Here is a 20,139-nt window from a genome sequence, read left to right as displayed (position 1 = left end):
CTCCAGGACCTCAGAGAGCAGATCCTCAGAGTGAAGGACACCGAGGACGTACGATACAATCAAAACTAAATATATTTACTATTTGAAGAATGTATCAGTGCTTTGAATTCATCAGCCTCCTGTCAGAAATTTCAATCGTACACATTTGGTCGTGCGGTCGCAGGTTCCTATGATCCTGGTTGGAAACAAGTGCGACCTGGAGGTGGAGCGTGTGGTGGCCAAAGAGTCGGGCATCGGCCTCGCCCGCCAGTGGAACTCCTGCGCCTTCCTGGAGACCTCGGCCAAGAGCAAGATCAACGTCAACGAGGTGAGCGCTCACAGATGAAGACGTAGACGTAGCAGCTGTAAGTGCTGAATTACAGTTTTGTCATTTAATTTCATGCTAATTTACAATTTCTATTGCTGAAGGAAATAATACAGTGTAGAACAATTTCTCATGATCCTTGACTTGGTCACAAACACGTGTGTTAACAGGTCCTGACGGTTAGTGCTGCAACCGGCTGCATGGGCATTAGGCCGTAGATAAACTTAGTTTTAACGTGTTTGTTTGTGTGTTTGTGTGTTTGTGTGTTTGTGTGCAGATCTTCTACGACCTTGTGCGACAGATTAACAGGAAGAGTCCAGTTCCAGGAAAAACTCGCAAAAAGTCCACCTGTCAGCTTCTCTAATGACAGGTGGGTGTGACACGCTGACATCATCACTCGCTTCTTATCGTTCTTTATCGTTATTTATAAAAACTCTCGTTCTCTTCCTTCTCCAGTTTTCTGCTCACCTGACCGACAACCAACCAACCAACCAACCAACCAACCAATCACAGGACATCTTCCAGCTGGTCACACCCCTTTAACATAACCATGTCATCATCAACATCAGCCACCTCCGACCTCTGTTTCCATGACGACCACATCTCCCTTCTCCTCACCACACTGTTTAACGGAGACAGTTGCCGTGGCTACATTAAGACCAAACATCCAGAAACGGCGACGGCGATGATGATGACAATGAAGATGTTATTACAGGAATTAGAAACCAACTGCCCAAATTTAAACTACAGTTCCCATCATGCTCTCTGCTTGGTCATTTTGCGCTGGGGAGGGGCTTCTTGCTTTTTATGTTTAGATGTTTCTTTCCTTTGTTTTCCTTCCTTCTCACTTTCCAGCAGAACAGAGCCGCTCACACACAGCTTGACCACTGTCAGCCATGTTGGCGCCGCGGTTACCGTGTTGCTGTTGCGTGTAACATGGCTGACTCTGTTTGTGCGTCTCTGGTTGAACCTGTGGATCCACACAGTGATTATTATTATTATTAGTTATAATTATAATTATGTGTGAAAGGGTATAAGATTAATTTCATGTTTTTTACTTTGGGGTGGGGGTCGGGGGGGTTGGGCGTGCAGCAGGTCGGCGTTGGCTCAACGCGTTGGTAACTTTAAGCTAACTTCAGTGACCACTATGACTCAACTTGTAAAAGGGATTGCTAAATATGCTAATACACGGTTTGCCACATTTTGGCTTTGTTAGCATATTGTTAAAGAAATGAATGAGCTTGTTAGCCGAGCAGCTATTTCATTGTATTGCCTTTTGTGGTGTGATAGCATTATTAGGATATCCCCCCAAAAATTATCGTAGCTGCCGGTCATGGGCTGTGGTGAATGCTACCAAATGAATACACCATGTAGTGCTAGCGTTGTTAGCATAGTTTTAAAAAGAATTTAACGTGTACTTTGGAATACCTTGTTATGTCAGGGAATGCTAATATTTCTATTTCAATATGAGATCAAAATGAGCTGGTTCATTAGCCACTGGATGCTAACAATGCTACACTTCCAAACAAACAAATGATAGTAGCTGCAGGCTAGCTGGTTAGCAACACGGTGAGCTGACTTCAGATCTGCTGCTCGGGGCGGACATGTTGCCTTTCGACAGCAGACTCACACTGGTCCAGTACCTTAGCTCTGTGTGTGTTTGTGAGTGTGTGTTTTGTGTGTTTGTGAGTGTAAGTGAGTAACAGTGATGAACTAGGCCAGTTTGTGTAACGACCACTGGCCCGACATGGAGGAGGAGGGGTTGTGTTTCCTGAGCAGGACAGACAGAGTGTTGTTTCTGTGTTATTAACCATATTATTACCTGATTATTAATATTATTAACACATCTGAGAGGGAAACACTGAGTAACCGCTCGAAGGTCCTGCTGGTCAACGCTCCCTTAACTGATGGGAATATATGGAACTGTCCCAACGTGATCAGGAAGACGTTTGGGTCGGTCCTTCATGTTGCATGTGCGATCAGGCGGTGCAGCAAGTTTTTTTATGCACATTTTCGATTTGTATGAAAGCCCTGATGGAAACACCCGAAAATGAAATCTGGACACTTTGCAAAAAAAAACATTGGCTTGGCTGAGGTGGAAAAGTTATGCCTGGCTAATTAGAAAATTATCACCACCAGCGTTTTTTCTTGATAATCCTACTTTCAATTTTCACGGATCAGGACAAAATGAACGAATTAGCATTTTCTTTAGCCAGTTTTCATGAAATCTGGCTAAAGTGTTTGCTACATTTAGATGGAAACCGGACGATATATCTCGTTATCGTAGAATACCGCGGATACAGTTTTTGACATCAGTGTTCTCCAAAGTTAAAAGAGTTGAGCTAAAACCTCAGCGTCTCTTTAAAACAGTATCACAGCTGAAGTTGAAAGGGGGCTGGCCTTGTAGTTGAAGCCCCGCCTCAAGCGGACAGAGGGCGTGGTCAGTGAAGCAGCAGCCAGAGAAAGCCTATGAAAACTCTGTCTTCTGTTTGAAATGTGAGTTCAGATTACAGATAGCGTGTGTTGGACCAGTGACCTCTGTGAGTACTGCTGTGCACAGTGTTGTACCACCAGGAGAACTGCTGTCAGTATTCTGGTTCTCCCCCAGTACGTTCAGTCATGTAGCATGTTGATGTTTCTGTCAGTTCTCGGTCTGACCTCCGGGAGGTGCTGCGACAGTTTGCATGCCGAGCAGAAGCTTTCAAGAGAAAAGTCTTATTTGCAGCCGAGACGGTGCAATCCGGCTAATTCCAGTGTTGGCAGAGTTATTGTAATGTGCAGTTAAAGTAAAACCGATAGGAATGCCAGTGTTTTGATCACTGCCGAATGATTCCCACGGAGAAGTTAGGGGAATTGAAAACACCTTTCTGATAAAGCATAAATTACATCTTTGCGTGGCTTGTCTACGTTGTATTTCGAGTATGGTGTTTCTTTGCTGTATTCTTGTATGTCAAGCCATAAAGTCTCATTACTGCCCCTTGTGGATAGATGGCAGAAAACTCCCACTGCATCTACAGTAGTGTGTTTTTCTCCAGGCCACCAGGGGCAGTAATGAGCCGGTTCCATACTCAAACAGTAACTTGGACGAGCCACATGAAGGTGAAAGTTATGGTTCGGACATCTTTTCAAATAATTTTTTTTTCTGGTTTTGTAACAGATGAAGAACTTGTTTGTTTGATAAATGCAAAGGTTTCCGGGTACATTTTATTTGAACCTATTTTTAGCATTTATAAACAGTATATAAACACTGTAAAGAGATGAGGATATTTTAATGTTTATTAATCCGTTTATCAACATTTAGAATTTCTCCTGCAAAGTTTCTACAACTGCTGTACAAACAGTTATAAGTATATTAAAATATTCTAATTATATTAACCCATGCAGCCTAAGCGCTGTTTATGAATGCTAAACACGTGCAGTTTAAATGAAACGTACCCACAGTGGACGACACATTCCCAAACAGGTTTCGCGTGATTAGCGCTCCTGTGATGTGAGAGCTCACTTTGCTCCTTGGCTGAACAGCCAATCAGATCTTAGCGTGGCTGCAGCTGCGATCAGCCCCTTCAGCCCCATAGAAGCTACATTTATCGTGAAAGTTGTAGAAATGTATCATTGGACGACTTGTCCTCGACTTCTAATCCTAACGTCCCGACATGCTTCACAGTAGCTAGGTTACACTATGAGGAGCATTTTGGACATTTTTAACCAGAAGACCTTTGTGGTGTTCACATGAAAATTAACCGATGTAGAATAGGCCTGAGGCTACAACTTTGCCGTAATTTCACGGTCCTGCCGTTGCTGCTTAAATTGGGTGTGATATTGTTAAAGTTGCGAAACTTGTTAGATTCTGTTGAAAATAATTTGACGAGCACTTCTGAGGCCTTGTTTTCCTCTGCTTCCAGGCTTTGTGCTAAGCTAGGCTAAACACATTCAGGACCTTCTCTGTGCTGGACTCAGATTAAACTAGTCAAAGAGATTCTCAAAGTGTCCGACTCTCTTATGTAGCTGCAGCATCGAGGTGGCGATCGCAGCTGGAGCCACTCGATTCATTCACGAAAAGAAGAAATGATTATTGTTCATCACTGAAATGAATCTGCTTTTTTTCCTCTGTACGGCATGATGACCAGTGAAATGTAAAAGAAACCAGTTCAACCACTGAAACATCAGGTTCAAAATCCCACGTCCACTCCGCTGAATCTTTTCACTTCAGCCGAGTGGACGATTTCCGGACCTGGTATCAACCTGGTTTGATTCCAGTCTGGACCAGGTCTCAACCTGGTCTGGACCTGGACCTGGTCTGAAGTGGTTTCTTCCAGAACAGCATCAGGAGGTCGGGGAGGGGGAGTGAGGGAGGGGGGAGGGGGTGAAGCCAAATGTAAAGTTAAAACTAAAAAGCCTTAAATGAATAAAAGTGGTGCAATTTTGTAACAGCAAACTGTGACGTCAAGTTATTATGGATGGATGGATGGATGAAGAGAGAGAGAGAAGAGAGAGAGAGAGAGAGAGAGAGAGAGAGAGAGAGAGAGAGAGAGAGAGAGAGAGAGAGAGAGAGAGAGAGAGAGAGAGAGAGAGAGAGAGAGAGAGAGAGAGAGAGAGAGAGAGAGAGAGAGACAGAGAGAGAGAGAGAGAGAGAGAGACAGAGAGAGAGAGAGAGAGAGAGAGAGACAGAGAGGGAGAGAGAGAGAGAGAGAGACACAGAGAGAGAGAGACAGAGAGAGAGAGAGAGAGAGGGACAGAGAGAGACAGAGAGAGAGAGAGGGAGAGAGAGAGAGGGAGAGAGAGAGAGACAGAGAGAGAGAGAGAGAGAGAGAGAGAGAGAGAGAGAGAGAGAGAGAGAGAGGGACAGAGAGAGACAGAGAGAGAGAGAGGGAGAGAGAGAGAGGGAGAGAGAGAGAGACAGAGAGAGAGAGAGAGAGAGGGACAGAGAGAGACAGAGAGAGAGAGAGAGAGGAGAGAGAGAGAGAGGAGAGAGAGAGAGACAGAGAGAGAGAGAGAGAGAGAGAGAGAGAGAGGGAGAGAGAGAGAGACAGAGAGAGAGAGAGAGAGAGAGAGAGAGAGAGAGAGAGAGAGAGGTGCATATCTAATCTCTAATAACAGATAAAAGGAGATTATACTTCACTACATGATCATCAGTTCAGAGTTATATAGCAAAAAAAAGATGTTATTCATGTGAGAAAATAATTATGTATTGTATATATAGCAATAAAAGTATGTAATAGAGTAATAAATAAAGTAAAATGGATAATATAATAAATTTCTCTACACCATAAAAGTGGAGAACCACAGTAAAATCCAAAGATTAATATTTATATCAATCTACTGTAATTCAAAATTCATTATATACGGTAATTTGTATTGTAATATATAAAGTATTTAATATAATCATGTTAGTTAAAGCAGAATATGAGCAAATATTTGACAATGTAGTTTATTTAATTGTGATTTTAATAATAACTTTGGTAGATACTTTCTTTATTTATCATATTACAGTAAATAAATTAATCGATTACTCAACACATCTAATAATCGAGTAGGAATTAAACTCTGACGCTGGTGACGTCACTTGCCGAGCGACGCTGAGCTGCCATGGCAACGGCGGCATCAGCAGAAGCTCAGTTGAGCCGCCGGTTAGCGCGCTGCTCGCTAGTTGGTTAGTTAATCGGTTAACTAGTTACACATTTAACCAGCTAGTTAACACGGGTCACCTGGTCGTCACGTCATGAGGGGTCGCGTGAGGTCAGCGGTGACAGCGTCATGACTGTTCGCTTCAAGGTAAACACCCACAGCTGTTAGCTTCAGCAACAGGTTAGCATGAGAGCTAACAGGCGCACACAGCAGAACTGTGGTCGTGGTTCTGACTGAGTGACCGGGAGATGTAGAGGTAGTGAACCGGGGAGAGCGACCTGTTTACCGGACAGAAGCAGACAGAACACCGCAGAGTCCGGATTAATGTGAGTTAATCTGACCAGAGCTAATCCAGCTGGTCAGGGACGGATGGGTGGATGGGTACATGTATGAATGTTTATGTTTATGTATGTATAGACAGATGAATGGAATTATAGATAGATAGATATAAACCATTAATCAGTTACCAATAGTTCATTTAACTTTCCTGTCAGTCTTCTAATTGATTAATTGACTCATCATACAAACTGTAATTTATCATCAGCATTGTCGTCAGTTATTAAAAATAAGATGATTCTCTAAGGATGATGTTGTAAAGTGTTATTACTCTATAGATGGATTATCCAGGTTTGACAGGCTGTTCTCACCATAGGGTTTGGGTCTATAGGGAGTGTATATGTACACATATATATATATATATATATATATATATATATATATATATACATACATGTATACAATGATATCAGTGTCAGTGAAGCTACATGATGCAAGAAACAGTGAAAAGTTCAAACATTCAAACCTTGTGTGTGTTTGTGTGTTTGTTTGTGTGTTTGTTTGTTTCAGTGTCGGAGTGAATACCAGAAGAGCTACAGGGTTTCCCGCTCCAGGAGTGTGTCTCCTCAGCGCTGCGCCCCATTGGCCGGCCTCCGCTCCGACCAAATGAGTAAGAACCTTTTACAAAGTGTGTTCGTCTCCTCTTCTTCATCCTGAGATGTTTGTGTTCTTCCAGTTTCACGTCCGTCACGTGTTAGAAACCTCATCAACACGTCCACTCGCTCTCTGGGAAGCTTCCAGACGTTTTACTAGGAGGCTGCAGGAAACTGTGACATTTGTTCTCACATACAAACTCTCCAGAACATTTCAGGACAATATCTGGACTTCGGTTCACGTCTCAAAGCTGCTTTATCTCATGTATGAATATCCAAACATGTTGTAACTTTGAAAAGGTTTTACGACTGGATACAGGTCGTGAACTGTTACACTCGTGGGTTCACACCTGAGACACAGACTGTAGGTGAGAAACGTTCTGCGATTAGTCGAGGAATTTAAAAATAGACTTCAGGTGTCAAAGCAAAACAAATGTCTGAGTTTGAAAATTACAGTTTGTTTCTGTGACGTTTGTGTCTCAGGAATCTGCAGAGAACCAGGTCTGCAGCGTCGGAAGAGACTGGATCCTGGAGGACTCACTCAGTCCTGCACTTCACTGCCCTGTGCGTCAGACCCACAGCGCCCCCTAGCTGCTCCGACTGCTCACACTCACAATAAAGTGCCCTCTAATGGTAGACAGTGTAGATTTGCATGTCAGCATGTTGGAGTGTAGGTTAATGAAGTGTTTAATAAATAGATTTCTTCTTCAGCCTCTCGGAGTCGCTCAGCCCACAGGAAGGATCCTTCCCCAAAACCTCCTACGCCTCCTGAATCTCGAGCAGAACCAGAACCTCCAGAAAGATGTTCTGCAAACTCTGGATCATCAGGAGAACCGGGAGCGACTGGAAAATCAAGTAAATATCGATCACAGACATTCCACAGCTTAAATAAGTGGATGTATTCTTTTAGTTTTTCAGAATCAAAATTCAACGTGAACTAAACAGATGTATAAAGTCTCAGCTTTGATTCAAGCAGGTTTACATCTATAAGGAAAAAGATTAAGATTAAAGATAAAGGTTTTAAACATTTTGAGCCTGTCTTCACAATCTGGACTTTAACGCAGCTTCACTATCTTCCTACACCAGCCTCCATGCTGTTGTCACTGACGTCATTTTAAAGATTATGATTTCAAATATTCTGTCTCCTCAGCAAAGCTCCACCCCTCGCAGCTCCACAGCCAATCACAGGCCCGCCGCCCCTTGTCAGCGGCACCTGACGGACGGCAGCCCTCAGCCAATGAGGTGAGCTGCATAAACCTGTTTCTATTTTTGTGTTCAAAACAAAAACATGGAGATGGAAATAATAACGATGAACTGGATCGTGTGGCAGGTTGAACAAGCCCTGCGCTGGAGGGCGGGGCTGAGGTCAGCAGGTCAAAGGTCAGGAGGTCACCGGACAGAGTACCACCGACAGTTCAGCTGGAAGAAACCTGTAACCTCTGCTTCACCCATACTGACGGCAGAACAGGTACCATACTCACTAATACTCATCAATACTCACCAATACTCCTTAATACTCAATAAAACTCCTTAATACTCACTAATACTCCTTAATACTCACTAATACTCATTCTCATTAATACTCCTTAATACTTACTAATGCACCAACTACTACAAACGTAGTGTGTGCTGTTTAAAGTGCTGTGTGCTGTTTAAAGTCATGCAGTTCACGATTGTGTCCACTAGGTGGAGGTAGACTCTTTACTTTCAGACTATTTGAACTGAACGTGTCTGTTTATTGATGCAACCGGTGATTTTATTGATGAGTCACAGTTTTACTGATTGATTAGTTATTGAGTGACAGGTCCACCCCCCCCCCCCCCTCCTCCCCCCTCCCTGCAGGTGCTGTATTCCAGCAGCAGGTCTATCCCCCCCTTTAAGAAAAACCCAGTCTCCATGGAAACCGAGTATCAGCAAAACTTCCAGGGTGTGGCCCCTCCCACTGGACCCCACCTTCTGAAACATCTGGAACATCAGCGAATCCCACTGTTCCACACGTACACGGTACGCACACACACACACACACACACACACACACACACACACACACACACACACACACACACACACACACACACACACTCAGTTGTGTCTCCGTGACTTCAGAGGACTTTACATTGATTTGAATTCATTTCAGGGAGAGTTTCTCTCAACCACAGTTACAACTTATCTTAACCTTAAAACATGTCTTCACCTTCATTTTTCTGATTTACTGTATGTTATAGGGACGTAATTCCCGTCCCCACAACATGACACACACACACACACACACACACACACACACACACACACACACTCCCTCTCTCCCTCTCTCCCCCCCCCCCCCCTCCCTCTCTCTCTCCCCCCCCCCCCCCCTCTCTCTCTCTCTCTCTCTCCTCTCTCCTCTCTCTCTCTCTCTCTCTCTCTGTCTCTCTCTCTCTCTCTCTCTCTCTCTCTCTCTCTCTCTCTCTCTCTCTCTCTCTCTATTTGTGGTGATGTAGTTTTGCTGACTTACATTTTATTTCTCGATGTGTGAGTTTGAGTTTGACCTCATTTCTACTGAGTGATTCTCTTCATATTAACAGTTGATGTCAAACACTGTGACTGAGACGGATCTTTGAATCTTTTGGTTTCTCCTTCGGTTACAGCGCCGGCCTCAGGTTCTGTGGACTGAGTTTGATAGTAACCGTGTTAAGCAGCACTTCAGACCAGTCTCCTTAAAACCACCTATAGCTGCAAGAAAGACGTCAGCGTCAGTTTGAAACCAGCAGAGACTCCCAGTGTAAGATGGGCTCATAGACTCTTTGTCATGTTAGCAGATGGGACATGGACCAAACACAAAAAATCAAAGAAGATGTTAAATGAAAGTTTGTCAGAGATGGTTCCTGTCCGGTCGTCATTTCGGGAGTTTGTTCAAGTGTTCATGTTTCTGATCCGTTTGGTTTTAATTACTCATCTGATGCAGACGCTTTGTTTAATTCATTCTAAACAATAAAATAAGTAGTATTATGTGCAACAATAACAAATACATCTCGAACAAATTCAAACATTCTGGTTCCCGCTTCTCAAATTTTGCCTGTTTTTAATCTGCAGAGCAACAAAAAGAGGAGGGAGGAGTCTCAGAAGATGCTCCGCCCCAAACGCAATGACCCCGCCTCTCAGGAAGATGACATCAGAACTCCTCCTCCTCCTCAGGTGCCGGGAGGTCACAGGTGTGTTTCTATGTGTGTTCTCGTGTGTGTTTGTTTGTGTGTTTTTGTGTGTTAATATGTTTGATGTGTGTCCTCTGTGTGTCTGACAGAACGTTAACAGAGTATCAGTCCAGCTTTCGTTCTCCCCTCTACAGGATCCCAGAAGAAGGCGGGGCCATGGATGGTGACACCCCTCAGGTCAGGTTCAGTCGGGGGCGTTAATTGTGCAAATAAATGAATGACATCAAATCAGGTGAAACTAGGGACTTTGTGTGTAAAGACCAAAGTTCTCTGTGGGAGGTTCCATTTCCAGAAGTGTGAAGTTGACTCATCTTTTCAATATCTACATCATCGAAAAGAACCAGGATCCGATGTGAAAGGTCATTTCAAATGTGCACGTTGGTCTTAAAAACATCTGAGTAGGACGAAGAGCGTTCGATGCTCGTGGGAGACGAACAAACAGTTTGAAAGTTACAAAGCTCACACCTGACAAGTCGATATTAGAAGCTGCTGTTCTGCCACATCAGGAACTCATTGGTCCCGTTAATCCGACACCACCTTAACGCACAATAATGTCACATTCCCATAATCACGTGAAGGCGAAGGTTGTAGCTGAGTTCGACTTAACGTGGCTCCGCTCAGCGCTGACGTAACGTGACGCACGCTAGTTCGCCTTCTTCAGTCACTACAGAACGTCTCTGTGTCACATGACTTACTCTAGAAAGTTCAAATTCGTTATCTGATGTGAAGTGTTTCTTCTTCTTCTTCTTCTGACTGTTTATTTACTTACACACATAACACTAAACACTTTTAATTTTCTAGGTCGTACTTTTCGTGCATGTGCGTGTGTGCGTGCGTGTGTGTGTGTGTGACTGACTAACAGTGTGTCGTTTCCCTGAAATGAAGCTGTTGTGGTTTCACCGCTGACACTCAGCACTTGGGCTTTCCATCAGCCACACACACACACACACACACATACAAACATGCACACACACACACACATACAAACATGCACACACACACACACGTCTTGTGGAAAGTGTCGTTGCTGAGACTTTTCACTTTTCTGACTCCACAAATCTCTGAAGCTGCAGCAGAAACTGATTCTACAGCAAATGATTGAATGTGTCTTTTCCCTCATTTGGCCAAAAGTATGTGGACAGATCTCATGAAGCTGAGGCCTCAGTTCTTAGCTTCAAGTCCCAACTTACATGAACTCAAGTCACTTTACATAGTCAGTTTGATTTTGTCGTATAGTTTGTGGTTTAACTGTAAAATATCAAGACTCAGTTATCTTTGTCATGAGGGTTTGATAACTTCATTAACACATTTATTCTTTTTATAATAAATGTGTGGGTGAATATATCGGACATGTTTGACTCAAACATCTTTATCCACATCGGTCAAGCTCTAGTTTTCTCAGTTTCACTGTAAAGAGCTCGACTGACCTCAGCTCGTCCTTCGGCCTCAAATGAAACGTCGACAATCACATTTTTTAGTTTATTTCATATTTCAGTTTCTCCTTCAACAGACATCATTTCCCATCAGCCGTGATGTTTGTAAACAACATGACGGAGACGAGTGAACGCTGCAGAAGCTGCGAGACGTTTAGACGTTAGAAGAGAGCGTCGTCAAAATCCCAAGGTCAGACAGGAAGTGACGTCAGGACTCGCTCTCGACTTTTTTGTTTCAAGATTCAACATCGTTTAAACCAAGTGTCCTGATTTTCTACAAATTTGTTGCAACAACATTCTCATGAGCTTTTATTTGATCGTTCTAATAAGACGCCTGAACAGAGCTGTCACTGATGTCTCATGTTTGTTTATTTAATTAAACGACGCTGCAGCTTTTTGCCAAAATAGAAATAAAACATCTCCATGAAACTCGGCCAGGAATCGATGAATCCGTGGGCGATGAGCAGGCGTCCGATTAACGTCCCGCCCCCTGTGGTGAGTCTGGTTGTCAGCTGACGTCAGGAGCTGCAGGTTCAGAGGAAACATGAGTCGCTGTCACAGAGATGTGCAGCATCAGGTTTACAGCTCGTGCTGGGCTTGAGGTTTGAGATGCAGGCTGAGGTTAGCTCTGAAAACGGTCGGGGGTTCTCCAGGATCTTGACGGGGGTCAGGGTGGGGTTAGTGTTACTGTTTACCAGAACTGACAAGAAGAGGCGTCGACGTCGAGGCTGCCACTCAAGTCAAGTGACACAGATACAGATGGATTATTCATTTAACGATTTAATATTGGAACTACACAAACCATTTTAGAACTTCCACTTCCTCCCACTGTCCAGAAATGAAGCCAAAATGTTTTGGATACAAACGCCGCCATCTTGTACCAACACAAGATGGCGGCGTTTGTATCCAAAACATTTTGGCTTCATTTCTGGACAGATTGTGGAGTAGAGCCCATACAAGCTCTCGACCAATCAGGAGTCAGTCTCAGCTGTCAATCATGACGTCTCAGCCTGTTTTTATATCATCAAATAACTAATAAAAACCAAACTGATCAGAAACAAACAAACATCAGAGAGAGAAGAACTAAAATGACAGAAACCATCTTTAAACATTTATTTCACGTCTTCTTTAATATGTATATAAATATATATATATACAACCAAATATAAGGAAGTTAAATTTAAGAAAATAAACTAGATGTTTTTACACGAAATGGAAACATGAATCTTTTCTGTCTGTAAAAACAAGTTTTCATATCCTGGAACACAAACTGTGAAGTTGTGTAACGTGTGTTTGCGTCCAGGTGACGGCGCTGAGGCAGCGAGCGGCGTCGTACCGCAGCCGAGCCTGGGGAACCAACTTCTGCAGAGATCACCTGAGCCAGCTGCAGTCTGAACACAACGCTCTGTGGGAGCCCACGGACTCGTCCACCGACCCCCCCACCCCCCGCCTGACCTCTGACCTGGGCCAGGAGCCCGACAGCCGCAGCACTTCCTGCGTGGAGGCTCTGGACCTGGCCAGGTGAGAAACGTCTCCGGTAGAAAATAGTGGATTCGTCTTCGCAGCTCTAAAAACATCTTGTGTCTGTTTGCAGCCGCTCCTGTGACTCCAGTCAGAGGTCGTCGGTCGTGGGCTCAGCAGAAACACACAATACAAACAAAAACACAAAAACAAACGCACACACACCTCCAGCGGAAAGACGTACAGCGTGGGAGGAGGAAGAGGACGAAGAAGAAAGTGAAGACGAGTAAGTTCTTCACCTCAGTTTCTGCTCGACTTTAACCTGATCATTATTTTAATCACTTCAGGTCAGATCAACACGTTGTCTTGTTTATTTGTGTGTGTGTGTGTGTGTGTGTGTGTGTGTGTGTGTGTGTGTGTGTGTGTGTGCGTGTGTGCGTGTGTGTGTGTGCGTGCGTGCGTGCGTGTGTGCGTGCAGGGACGAGGGGAGGTTACCAACTCCCAGGCTGAAGATGAGACCAGTTCAAAGAACTCACCACGACCTCACCACACCTGCCACAGGTACACACACACACACCTCACACACACACACACACACACACACACACACACACACACACACACCTCACACACCTCACACACACACACACACACACACACACACACACACACACACACACACACCTCACACACCTCACACACACCACAGACCACTGACCTCTGTGTGTCCTACAGGAGGCGCTATACTAGTGGGAACAGTGAAGAGCAGCGATCTGAACAAACAGGTAAATTAACAGGTTTCAACGCGTCCTGATAAAAACCAGTTTGTAAAACTGATTAGCTGTTCATAAATATAAATATAAGTTTTGATATTTGAATGTAACATTAGTAAACACGTGTTGTCGAGTGGATCATGTGACACGTGACTGTTTGGGTTTTCAGAGGTGCGGGTCAGTCGTTTCCGTGGCAGCGGCGCTCGACATGCCAATCAGACAGATGGAGGCGTGGTCGGAGAAGAGTCGCCCCCACCGCCCGTCACCTGGCCCCTCCCCCGACCACAAACCAGCCTCTAAACCAATCAGGACGAAGCAAACGCCTCCACCCACGGTAGCACCGCCCCTTCAGCTCCCCCCCGCGCTGCACTGCATCCAGGGAACGCTGAGACACCCCGACTTCCAACACAACGGTGAGCGGACGGACCACGGAGTGAACTAACACATGACGTAACGTTATGAACTCACCAACGTCCTCACAGGAGACATCAAATACAAACTCGTGATAAAACACTGAAGCGTCAGAGTCTCATGGTGATAAGTGAATATTTAAAACTAGTTTTCTTAAAGATCCAACTGACTGATGGGGTCTGTTCCTCCTCAGGTGAACTGGGTTCCAGGTTCATGGAGCTGCAGAGTCCAGGAGACGATGAAGGTGAACGTCTCAAATTAACATGTTGAACCAGCAGCTTGGTGAAAGTGAATCTGATGTTTAGTGTGAACATGAGAAAGTTTCCTCCTTCTCTCCCTGAACGTCTGTTCTCTGTGACTCTGCTGAGTGGGTTCCATCTCCTGTGAGAAGAACTGACTGAGAGTCACAGCTTCAACTGTCACAACCAGCTGCAGCTGAAGAGTGAAGCTGAACTGAGATCAGTTCAAAACACTCTGAAGTTATTAAAAACCAGAGTTTATCTCCAATATTCAGCAGGAAACTTAGAAACATGAAGAATCATGAACAGTTTGGTGGATTTGTTCCAGCTGCAGCTCTTCAGGGTCAGGAAGCAGAGGATCATGGGTAATATCCAGTGTTTCAGTTCAGTGGGACGACTCAGTCATGAGCCCAACAGAGTGAATCCCCACGTGTGGCTGCAGGGGGCGCTGTTGCTCAGTAACATCCTGTTGTCATAAACACTTTTTTAACTCTTTCATCCTGTTGCCCAGACGACCGTCTCTCAGTGATGTCATGGCGTTCGGCCGCCTCGTGCTCCGCGGCGTCCGTCGTCCTGGAGCGCGCTCAGAAGAGACGAGAGAGCTTCTGGGGGAAGAGATGATGACCCCCCCCACACTTCTCTCAAGGTCACCGCTGTCACCATGGAAACCAGCGTGTTGTTCGTAGAGCTCAGTGGATATTTTTCTATGATGTAACAGATCAATTAAAAACAGAATATTTTATGTCTAGAATCAAGTATTTTTATAGTTGAATTAATTTAATTGTTAATTATCTTATCGCAGTTTTGTAGTCGGTGTTTTGATGAACGTAACGATCGTGTGAAGTTTGTGTTTATGTTGTGTTACTTTGCCGAGATTAAAGAGACACGAACACCAACTCGTCTTCGACTCGTCGTCTTTTTACGAACTGATTCAAAACGTGAAGAAGCTTCTTCACAGTCGTCAAATCCCGACGATGAGAAAGAAGCTGAAACATGAACTCGTTTGTTTCCTCCGGAGGAGACGAGATTTATTTAAACGTCTGTAACTCTTTAAAATCACGTCTTTAATCACCTGCTGTAACTTTATATAAAATATCATCACTTTCTATTCAATATTTGTTTTTAAATTTGTTATAATCTTATTTACTCTTGAGTTACGACCAAAATCTGATGAAACAACCTGGTTCTGTGTGGTCGCAGCAACTTTGACCTTTGACCTTTGACCTTTATGATAGAATCCCCGAGTGCAAGTGGAGTAAAACTACACACACACACACACTCACACACACACACACACACACACACACACACACACACACACACACACACACTCAGCTTTGCATTGTTTGTTCTGGTATATTGTTACGAGGGGAATTCACAGTCAGCTGCTTTATCTGCTCTTCACCCCCGAGTGAGTGTGTAGATGTTGTGTGTTTTGTGTGTTTGTCTAGTGGCCCAGAGGAAGTAGTTGCCAGGTAATCCGTCCTCTGTCTGGAGGAAGTGCTGACGACATTCATAGAGAAATATTTAAAGGTGTGTGTGTGTGTGTGTGTGTGAGTGTGTGTGTGTGAGTGTGGGTTTCAGGAATTTTTCTATTAATTCCCAGTGAAAAGAATCTAAGCTGTGTCATCTTTTAATTGCATCACTTGCTTCACACATGGTTTTGTTCGTCTCTGCTTTAACTTTAACGTCACACGATCAGATTTCCCTCCTGAAATCGTTTCTGGATTTCTTATTTCAAAGCTTCCAGCCGCTCTGCTCAGTTCTGTGTCACCAGCGTTCAGATGTGGTTGAACTTCCCCGTCGCTGCCCCCAGCTCCGATCCTCCTCAGTGCACAACGTGCTGCAGCAGCTGATGAGTCACAGACATGATGAATCCTGATTTGACGAGTTTATGGAACCAATAAAGAAGATTGGTGCAAAAGAAGATGCAGCGTCAGGAAATATATGAGCAATTTATTCAGATGAAGGTGAAACATTTTCAGTTTGAGATGATTATGAGTAGAACTACAACGACCACGTCTGCACGACCACGTCTGCACGTTTAAATCAATATTTCTAAACCTCGCTCAGCGATGATTAACCCCACAGACACTGTTCAAACGTTGCTGTCAATCAAAACGTCTCAGATCTTGTTTGTTCGAGGTCAAATTTGAGCCTCAGTTTAGGCAAAGTTGAGATTATCCTAAAAAAAAAGATAACACGTGGGCTTCATAAAAAAGATGCAAGAGTCGACCGAGGGTTAAATGTGTCGGCTGACGTGAAAACCTTTCATCCTCCGACGAGCCTCTGGGGGATCACCCCCCCACACACGACACTCGATCCAGGTCCCGTTCTATTCTTCTCTCTGCAGATTTCATGGTTTTAAATTCATCTCTTTTATTGTCTATCCAGATGAATCTAATGTTTTCTTTATTCCTGCCTGATATTTACAAGGAAATGTTTCCCCGGTCACGTCACCTGTCATTTTATAATTATTGTTGTTGTAGTTGTCGCATGATGAGACAAAAACAAATCTAGTGTTCAAACATCCGAGCGAGTGGATTTTTTCTGAGGGAAGTGTATTTAGTGACACACACACACACACACACACACACGCACACACACACACACAGACACACACACACACACACACACACACACACACACACACAGAAGAGGAAGTGATGTCATTGGAGAACAATTAAAATGCTCGTTTTGCAACTTGACAACAAGCATTATTGTCGACGTCAAAGTTTGACTGACAGTTAATTTCCTCTTTATGTAATTGACAGTAAACAGATTGTGCCAGCTCAGCACTGACCTGTGTGTGTGTGTGTGTGTGTGTGTATGTCTGTGTGTGTGTGTGTGTGTGTGTGTATGTGTGTGTGTGTGTGTGTGTGTGTGTGTGTGTGTGTGTGTATGTCTGTGTGTGTGTGTGTGTGTGTGTGTATGTCTGTGTGTGTGTGTGTGTGTGTGTGTGTGTGTGTGTTGGGGTTTTTCTGGTTACCTGTCCTATATTTCTGCAGAGGGGGCGGAGGGTTGAGGTGTATAAAGACTCGGGCCCGGCGTTGTCGTTCACAGCAGAATCCTCTGACAGGTGAGATGCACCGATCAGCTCGATCCCATCGACCTTATTGATCCTCACTTAGAGACTTTAGAACTTTTTACTTTGTCCTGATCTTCTGTCTGTTTCTGTTTCAGGTGAAAACTTCTCGCTTCTGAAAGGATCCACATCGTTTATCTGACAGAAAACAAGATGACACTCGACATCGCCACACCCGCCCGCTCCCTCCGTCCAGCAGCCGCCATGTTTGTCCTGCTGCCGCTGCTCCTGATTGGCTGGGCCGAGCAGGGCACAGCGCACCCTGTTGACCGCCCGCTCAGCCACCCGCTACGAAACAAAGAGACGTACCGGGCTGTCCAGGATGTGTCCAAACACGTGAGTATTCATTCATCTAGAAAATTATATTCAGATATGTTCTGACATTTGGTTTTAGGATAAATGTTCGAAGTTAATTTCAACACCTGTAAACTTTATTTAAAGTTTTGAAACAACAGTAAAAAATTCTACACTTCAAGAAGAATCCAGATAAATGAAACGTGTTGTTCGATGCTGACCAGTGTGTTTGTGTGTTTGTGTGTCTGTGTGCGTTCAGGCTCAGAGTTTACAGACGGACGACGACTCCAGCACCAGACTGATGCCTCGGGTCAACATCGACCAGGTGAGGATCAACTCAAAGAGCGCCCCCCCCCCTCCAACACACACACACACACACACACCCCCACTGACCTCTGACTCCTCCCTCCCTCAGGACCACCTGAAGATCTGCTGCCTCCACGCCAACATCCTCGACTTCTACCTGCGCAACATCCTGGTTCAGCGTGACAACCAGCATCCCAAGATGCACCGGCTGAAGACTGACCTCTCCCGCGTCAGCGAGGACCTGCAGACCCAAGGCTGCGTAAGTGTCGACCCCGGGGTCACCGCGCCGCCGCCGCCACCGCCACCGCCGTGTTCGTACGCTGCAGAAAAGAGACTGTGATGAAAGCTGGTCCTTTGATCAGCAATAAACGTCTTAATTCTCGTTTTAAACCTCAACTCATTTTAAATCAGTGTCAAACCAGACTGAGTTTGTGTCTGACGTGGTTTTTGCAGCGTTTTGAACGTGTTGTGGCGTTTGACTTATCGTAGAATCTGTGGTGTCGGTGAGAGAAAGTGAACTGATAACGATCTGCTAACGCTCTCTCTCTCTCTCTCCCTGTTCAGAATGTGACTCACTACCACGACCATCGCCACGCTGTCGAGTTTCGCAAGAAGCTCAAAGAGGTGAGAGACGCTACCTCTGATTGGCCGAACGTGCGGCGGCATCGCGAGGTCACTGCAGATCTCAAGCCAACTTCTGCCTGATTCTCTGTTTCTAACGTGTTTCTCTTGTTTCAGATGGAGGGCGAGCGAGGGATAAACAAAGCCATGGGAGAGATAGACATCCTCTTCACGTACCTGCAGGATTTCTGCATCCAAGTGAAAAACTCCACCGTCGCCGCCATCGCCGGCGCCGCCGGCGCCGCCTCACTGACGCCTCCGTCTTCCACTGAGCGGACACGTTTCCTACTTAACTATTTATCACCTTTATACGTCCACTTTTATACTTTAACTTATTCATGTATTTAATTTGAGAAGGTATTTAACAGTTTTTTATATTTATGAGAACTCGGTTGTGACTGATTAGTTATTGATCAGTTTATTGATCAGGATATCTGAATACCGGAGGATTCTTGGTATTGATCTGTTGCCATGTTATGGCTGAATGTCACAGTTTGTAAAACTGATACTGAAAAAATACTGTTTTAACATTTACCTGATAATAAATAAAGTTGGATTCAAATATGAAAGTTGATTTTGATCTTTTTTGTGCTGAAGAAAAACAAGTTTTATTGAAAGTAATTTCACATCATAACTGTGAACAAAACGTCGCTGATTCAGACTCATGATTCAAAATGAATTTCTGGACTTTAAATAAAGATGGACGACGTGACAGCTCCTATAAGTGAAGCCAAAGCGCCTTTACCGCCCCCTGGTGGCTGGCTGCAGTACAGCTCATAAACTCCACCTCCTCCGTGTTAGCAGCTGTGACATGAATCACAAATAAAACCTCAAAACGACGTCTGTGTCTTGTTTCACTGGAAGTTTGAGTTGCTGCTGATTCTGCGTCTGTGGACGAACATGAGACACGACGAGTGCGACGCTGACGTCTGGACTCAAACTTCATCAATTACTTTTATGAACAGGACGGTTTCAAACTGTTTATTTATTTTCATAAATCAGCTGCAAACAAAACTGAACCTCAAACCTCTGTTGGTGCCAGAAAGTAACTAAGTACATTGAGTTACTAGTTACTTTTCAAACAAATCAAATACTTTATGGCTACTGAATAATGGGAGGGTAACACACACACACACACACACACACAGAAACACACGCACGCACGCACGCACGCACGCACACCCACACACACACACACACACACACACACACACACACACACACACCCACACACACACACAAAGCACACACACACACACACACACACACACTGACCTATAAATCAAACTGGTGCAGAAATCTTCAGAAACCACAAATTCATGAAACCTACTTTCACTGCTGTAGGTTTGTTTCCTCGACTGTGTGTCTGTGTGTGTCTGTTTGTGTGTGTGTGTGTGTGTGTGTGTGTGTGTGTGTGTGTGTCTGTGTGTGTCTGGTGGTGTGTGTGTGTGTGTGTGTGTGTGTGTG

At 44.5% G+C, this 20,139-nt stretch overlaps 3 protein-coding genes across 8 annotated transcripts in view; all 3 read left to right on the top strand.

Moving 5' to 3' along the window:
• LOC117757053 (ras-related protein Rap-1b) overlaps positions 1-1,599 on the top strand; it is an 8,352-nt gene extending 6,753 nt beyond the window's left edge. For 3 of the 4 annotated variants that reach the window (XM_034577796.1, XM_034577798.1, XM_034577797.1), the window contains exons 5-8: positions 1-48; positions 164-307; positions 582-674; positions 761-1,599. The exon at positions 1-48 is cut by the window's left edge and continues 93 nt beyond it. In XM_034577796.1, the coding sequence (XP_034433687.1) occupies positions 1-48; positions 164-307; positions 582-668 (279 nt within the window). In that variant the 3' untranslated portion in view covers positions 669-674; positions 761-1,599. The remainder of the gene's footprint in view (positions 49-163; positions 308-581; positions 675-760) is intronic. The other variant, XM_034577795.1, reaches the window with a different exon arrangement.
• Positions 1,600-5,909: 4,310 nt separating this feature from the next.
• On the top strand, positions 5,910-15,258 carry mdm1 (Mdm1 nuclear protein). Of its 3 annotated transcripts, none has more exons than XM_034577742.1 (17): positions 5,910-6,076; positions 6,776-6,875; positions 7,342-7,473; positions 7,570-7,713; positions 8,009-8,100; positions 8,189-8,326; positions 8,701-8,862; positions 9,931-10,049; positions 10,139-10,226; positions 12,786-13,003; positions 13,077-13,229; positions 13,422-13,504; positions 13,679-13,727; positions 13,936-14,129; positions 14,321-14,371; positions 14,878-15,012; positions 15,085-15,258. In XM_034577742.1, the coding sequence occupies exons 1-16, from the start codon at positions 6,059-6,061 to the stop codon at positions 14,985-14,987; spliced, it is 1,851 nt and encodes a 616-aa protein (XP_034433633.1). In that variant the 5' UTR covers positions 5,910-6,058; the 3' UTR covers positions 14,988-15,012; positions 15,085-15,258. The 3 variants fall into 3 exon arrangements, with proteins under 3 accessions (XP_034433633.1, XP_034433634.1, XP_034433632.1); XM_034577743.1 differs by having other exon boundaries at positions 7,342-7,491; positions 10,184-10,226; XM_034577741.1 differs by having other exon boundaries at positions 7,342-7,491.
• Positions 15,259-17,408: 2,150 nt separating this feature from the next.
• LOC117757047 (interleukin-24-like) lies at positions 17,409-19,219 on the top strand. Its single transcript, XM_034577787.1, has 6 exons — positions 17,409-17,445; positions 17,550-17,787; positions 18,005-18,070; positions 18,161-18,310; positions 18,616-18,675; positions 18,790-19,219. The coding sequence occupies exons 2-6, from the start codon at positions 17,605-17,607 to the stop codon at positions 19,018-19,020; spliced, it is 690 nt and encodes a 229-aa protein (XP_034433678.1). The 5' UTR covers positions 17,409-17,445; positions 17,550-17,604; the 3' UTR covers positions 19,021-19,219.
• Positions 19,220-20,139: the final 920 nt, after the last annotated feature.

This window comes from Hippoglossus hippoglossus, chromosome 23 (assembly GCF_009819705.1).
Source record: "Hippoglossus hippoglossus isolate fHipHip1 chromosome 23, fHipHip1.pri, whole genome shotgun sequence".
Classification (NCBI taxonomy): Eukaryota; Metazoa; Chordata; class Actinopteri; order Pleuronectiformes; family Pleuronectidae; genus Hippoglossus; species Hippoglossus hippoglossus.
Note: the sequence above shows the minus strand (reverse complement) of the source record. Positions and strands in the feature narration are given on the sequence as shown.